This window comes from Oryzias latipes, chromosome 4 (genome assembly GCF_002234675.1).
Source record: "Oryzias latipes chromosome 4, ASM223467v1".
Taxonomy (NCBI): Eukaryota; Metazoa; Chordata; class Actinopteri; order Beloniformes; family Adrianichthyidae; genus Oryzias; species Oryzias latipes.
Window position 1 is genome coordinate 31632723 of NC_019862.2, and position 5680 is coordinate 31638402.

General features: G+C 43.5%; 1 protein-coding gene across 1 annotated transcript; it reads right to left on the reverse strand.

Moving 5' to 3' along the window:
- Nucleotides 1–1282: 1282 nt before the first annotated feature.
- Nucleotides 1283–5303, reverse strand: LOC111947405 (plectin-like). The gene has a single exon (XM_023954604.1). The coding sequence runs from the start codon at nt 4704–4706 to the stop codon at nt 1293–1295; it is 3414 nt and encodes a 1137-aa protein (XP_023810372.1). The 5' UTR covers nt 4707–5303; the 3' UTR covers nt 1283–1292.
- Nucleotides 5304–5680: the final 377 nt, after the last annotated feature.

Below are 5680 nucleotides of genomic sequence, written 5' to 3' on the forward strand. Positions count from 1 at the left end.
CATAGTGTCGTATTAATAAAATTGAATTGAATTGAATTGACATGTCGGCAGCCACTTAATGTTACTAATAGACATATTTTACAGGTTATACCACTAGGAATATTTTGTACAATTTCAATATGTTGTTTGACATTTTTTGGAGCCAGTTTGGGACTAGAGTCGAAATCAATTCCAATACCAGGTGGGAGCACCCGTGTAAAGCTTAAAACTTTCAGGCCGCCATGACTTTTTCAGTCGCCAACTCAACGGGCTTAACAAGTACCGGCCGAACCTTGTCCTCCAGGTTCATGTGTGCCTGAATGTTGTGTCAATGAGTTAAAGAAATTTGATCGAGGATTCACTATGTTCAAAATGTGCTTTTCCGCTGTAGAAACAACCAACGTTTCACTGAGTTAATTAAGTAATGTGCAGTATTACTTTTTAGAGTGTAAAATAGATTTTCTTGGCAGTCATTTTACAAGTTATCTCCTGTGAATGGTTTCAGGTAGATCAACTCAATTTCTTCCATTTTTTACATATATTTTCTATGTAGTTTACACAGTATTTGAGTTACATCTACTCCATTTAAATTCCATTTGTGCCATTGCAATGGAATAGTAAATATTAAGTAGAAATACTTAATAATCATGTCTTTTGTGTCATGTTTTGAGTTTGTTGTGTCTTGTTTTTCGTCTTGGTTCTTGTTCTGTCTTGTTTGGTTCTGTTTCCTGTTTTATTTTGAAAGGTTCCCTGTCATGTCTTGTTTCTTGAGTTTTACTTCCTTTGGTCCCCATCTGCCCTGATCGTTTTCACCTGTGTCTTGTCTGCCCTGTCTGTATTTAAGTCTTGTCTCTGCCTTCCTCCTGTGCTGGTCCATTACCCTTTGTCATGGTGTTCATGTCTCAGTGCTGGGGCCCGGTCACAAGGAGATCCGATTCCCGCAGATGCCCATCCCACCCCCACCCCCGTCAAATCTAAACATTTAAAACATTAATCCCAGATATTCCTACATCTAAATAATACTGATACCTATTAAACAAAGTACATTATGGTTCACTAATTTGAATTTACTGATTTAATTTATTTTCCTAAAGTAAAACAGAATATTACCATAAAAACAAAAATAGAGATGTAAAAGACCTACTTCTAGTTTAAGCTAATGACAAATACACAGTAAAAACATACAATAAAAGTGAAAGTGAAAATAAAAAAACAGCCCATAAGTTAACTAAAACAAAGAGTCTGAGTCTTCTAACAACTATATAACTGATCTATAAATCTAAAAAAATGTCTTTTATATCAGTTTGCTGAATTCAGAAGTCACTGAGGGAAGGAGTGTCAAAAGGAAGCTCTGAAATGTCATCGAGGGTTAAATCGTCATCAGATGAGCTTTCTAAGACAGGATCAGGACTTTTCAATTTGGGGGTTTTCGGTGGAGGGTTTTCTTTCAAATGTTTACTTGGTGAAACACTTTTCTTCAAAACCGGCTCTTTTACATTTGAAGCCCCCTGGTTTGGCTGTTTTTTTTTCATTTTCTGCACACGTTTTTGTGAGGACTCACGTTTTTTGGTTAGAATGTAATTGTCCTCCCTCAGTTTGCTAGTGCTGGCTCGAACAGCATTAATTTCAGTCTTTGCTGCCTCATATTCTTTTTCCACCCTCTTTTGTTCTCTGTACAGTTTCTTAAGTTCATTGTTCTTTGCCACAACTTCTTCATTCATGCTGATGTAGCTCTTTTTTTTCTCCTGAAATTTTAAGATTTTTCGCGCCGTCGTGGAAACATTTTCCTGCAATAACTGTTTTCGTCGATCAAGGTCCAAAAGCTGTTTCTCCAATAATGGTATTTGCTTGTTAAGTTCTTGCATTTCTTGGGATTTGCTGTTGAGATTGTCGGCTTCCAGTTTTAAATTCTCAACGACAATCTTCTGGTCGGCAATTCTCCTGGAGAAATCCTTGAAGACGTCTGATGGGTCAGGCATGGCTTCATGCGCACCGTCTTGGAAGACGCCTCCAAACTTAGCCGTCTCACTTTTAATCTGCTGCTTCAAGGTTCCTATGCTGTCTTTGAGACTAGCGGTAACTCTCCCCAGAGCACGCAGCTCTTCCTCTGCCTCTGTCTTCTTTTTCCCAAGTTGTTGTTGTTGTTGGAGTTTCTCTGACAGGGTCTGATTTTCAGCAGCCAGTTTGCTGTTGTTGACTTGAAGAGCTGAGATCTCAGCCTGGATGCTCTCCTGTTCTTTTTCCAACTCCCTTTGTCGCTGATGCAAAGCATGTAGAGTCTTGCTTTCTGACAGAACTTCAGCATTGATCTTATCGTATTGATGGAGCGTGCTCTGAAGATTGGTGATTTCACGCTCCATCTCTGAAATATTGTCTTGCGCCGACCGTTTCTGTGCAGAAACCTGACGCAGCTCATTTTCTACGCCTTGTTTTTGCTGAACAGAAACTTTCAGGTCTTGGAGCTTGCGCTTGAGAACGTCAGCTTCCTGTTCTAAATTTTCAACGGCAAACTTTTCTTCCCAAACTTTCTTCGTCAAAGTTGAGATCAGTGTGTCAGGAAGCTCCTTAGACTCACTGATCCGCTCAAATTCAGCCTTTTCTCTTTCAATCTCCTGTTTGATCAGTTCTATGCCGTCTTTGAGAGAACTGCTAACTTCCTTCAGAGCACACAGCTCAGCTTCTACCTCGCCCTTCTTTTGCAAAACCTTCTTTTTCTCCTGGATTTGCCCCGACAGGACCTCTTTTTCAAGTTTTAGTTGACCTTTGCCGTATCCAAGAGCCACGATATCAGCCTTGATGCTGTTATAAGCTTCCTCCAACTCCTTTTCTTCTGCATTCAAAGCATCCAGAGCCTTGCTTTGTGCCACAACTTCTCCTCGTATTTCGATCACCTCTTTGTGTTCCTCTTGGAGTTGTCGGATTTTCTTTTTCAGCCTGGAATTATTTTCCTCTGCTGACTTTTTCTGAGCCAACAGGCCCCTCAGTTCTCCTCTCAAACCTCCTTGGAATGTTGAAGATAGTTCCAATTCATGCAGTTGAGTCTTCAGGTATGTGGCTTCCCTTTTTAAAAGCTCGACAGCACGCTGTTCTTCTCGAACTGCCCCTAACAGAGCTTGTGGATCCGACGAGCTGACAGTTCCTTCCCAAATGAGGTTAGAATGACGTTGAAGCTCAGTCTTTTTCATTTGAATCTCTACTTTCAGTCTTTGTACGCTGTTTTTAAGACGAGAGCTTTCGTTCCTCAAACCACCCAGCTCTGCTTCTGCCTCGGCCTTCCTTTTCACAACTCTTTCTAAAGCTTGGATTTCTCCCAGCAGAGCCTGGTTTTCAGTCCTGAGTGTGTCAATGTCTCGTTTCTCCTTCTCCACATCTGTGGTAACATCTTCATATTCTCTTTTGAAAGTTTTCAATTTCTGCCTTTTGAAGTAAAGAATCGTCTTTTCCACCTTAAGTTCGTGCTTCAGTAATTTGCAGTCGCCACCAGTATTTTGAAGCTTTTGTAATTCACACCTCAGCTTGAAACTTGAGTTCTGAGCATCTTTTCTCTGCGCCTTCAGTTCGGACAGTTCTTCCTCCAGTTCTTCTTTGTGCTGAAGAGCATCCTGCTTCACCTGAAGGTCCCGTTGCAGAGCGCAGACTTCCTGTTGTGTGTGTTGGATGGCCTCTTTTTCTTTCTGGATTTTTAGCTCCAAAGCGTCCCTCTCAACACTCATGCTGTGCATCTGGACACCGTTCTCCATCTTCAATTTTTGAATCTCCTGCTGGAGCCTGAGTTTGTCGTTCTTGAGAAGACTTTTTTCGTTCCGTAACGCCAACAATTCTGCTTCAGCATTTTCTTTGCTTTTAACAGCAGTTTGGGTTTGATGGAGTTCCTCGGAAAGAGCCACATTTCTTTCTTTCATTTGGCTAACCTTAAGCTTATAAGCTTTCGTAGTCTCTTTTATCTCCTCATGATCTTCCTCCAGCTCCTGAATTTGTCTCCTCTTCTCTTCAAGAATCCTTTGTTCCGCCTCCAGTTCCTGTATCATCAAGTCGTACTTTTTCTTTTCTTTCTTCAGCCTGTTGATCTTAGATGTTAGCTTGGAACCAGCATTTTGCAGAGAGGTCTCTTTGTTCTGTAAGGCTTGCAAATGTTTGGTCAAGTTTTCCTTTTCCTGGACAGAAACCTGCATTTCTCTGAGCTTTTGTTCAAGAGTTTCTGTTTCCTCTTCTAACTGTTGGACTAAAACTTCTTTTTCTTTGATCTTTTTGAAAGCGTTGTATTGTGAAGGGTCAGCGCACCTCAAGTCTTTCTCAATTTGGAGTTTATTGTTTCTCAAAAGCGCTTCCTTGGCTTTCAGCCCCTTCAGTTTGTTTTCCAGGGTTTTCTTGTCCGACAGTTGTTCTATGACGCTTGTTGTTTGTCTTTGATACATTTCATTCATGCGGTTGAGCGTTTCTATCTTGTCCTGGTAACGTTTACATTTGTTTTCCAAATCGATCTGAATCCGAAGCTGCCTACTTAGTTTGTCAAGTTCTTTTTTCAAACTTTTGTTCAGTTTAGAGGCCGCTTTCTTCCGTTTGTCGACGTCTTTGTGCATTTCCTCCACCTTTTTGCTGTTACCCAAAGTGCCACGAAGAGTTTCAATCCTGTGACGTAAACTGTCATTTTCTTGGTGCAAACAATCTAGTTGGCCCTCCTGAAGAAAGTCCATGTTCACCGCAGTTCTTCTAAAGAAACTCATCATGGAAGTTCTTAAAAACTGTTCTAAAATAAAGGCTTTAAAAACTTGACCAGCAAATGCTCCTCTGATTGCGGATCTAGTGCTTTAACTGCTGTCTGTGAGATTGCAGTTTCAAGAGTCGGGGGTGATATATATGAAAAAATATGATGGAGTCAAATGACATGTTGCGTGATGTGTTTGATGTCATCAGTGATGTCATATTTCATCATAACAACAAAACAAGGCTGTGACGACAGATTATGACACGTTATGATGTCGTTTTTGTGAGACATGGATTAGTCATGATGTCATCGCTTAAAATAAAAAGAGCCAATAAAAAGCTGTGATGTCATACCGTATTTTAAATGTATTTTATTCTTTTTTTTCCGTTTTGTGCCTTGGCAACGGCGGCCGTGTCCCCTGGGTGCTGGTTTCCTGGGCCCAGCGGCCCTGTCTCCACGTAGGGAGAGGGATCCCTGAGCTTTCTGGCAAGGCTAGAAGCCAGGGATCACTTCACACCGGAGCCGGGGGTGTCTGTGTCCCTTTGGGGTAGGTTCTGGTCTTTGCCCCCGGTTGCTGGACCTCGCCAAATTTCCAACTGTGGCCGAGCCTGGTCGGGCCATGTCTACAACACCCTCGTGGGCCCCCTTCTCCCCGCGGTGCCCCCCTCCTGGGCGGGGGCGGCTGGCCCCTGCCTTTCTCCTTTCTGGACCAACCGTGGTTGGTGGCTGCCTGGAGCGCGGAGCGGGTCTCCCTTGGGGGGTCCTGGGTCCGGGCGGGGGGGATGCCCAGAACTCCTGGGTGGTGATGAGGTGCTGGTCTGGGGCTGTGGGCACCCCTCTCGGGCGGGGCCCAGCGTTGGGCCCTCCTGGCGTGGCAGGGGGGGTGCTCTCTGTCCCCCCATGCCTCCCTGCTCTCTTGCTCTGGGGGCCTCGCAGCGGTCCTGCTGACCCTGGCCTGGGTGGCGGATGTGATCGCCCAGGGGGCGGTTGTTCTCT

Excerpts from the sequence above, each read along its gene's own strand:
- LOC111947405 (XM_023954604.1), bottom strand. The coding sequence starts at position 4,706 with ATGATGAGTTTCTTTAGAAGAACTGCGGTGAACATGGACTTTCTTCAG.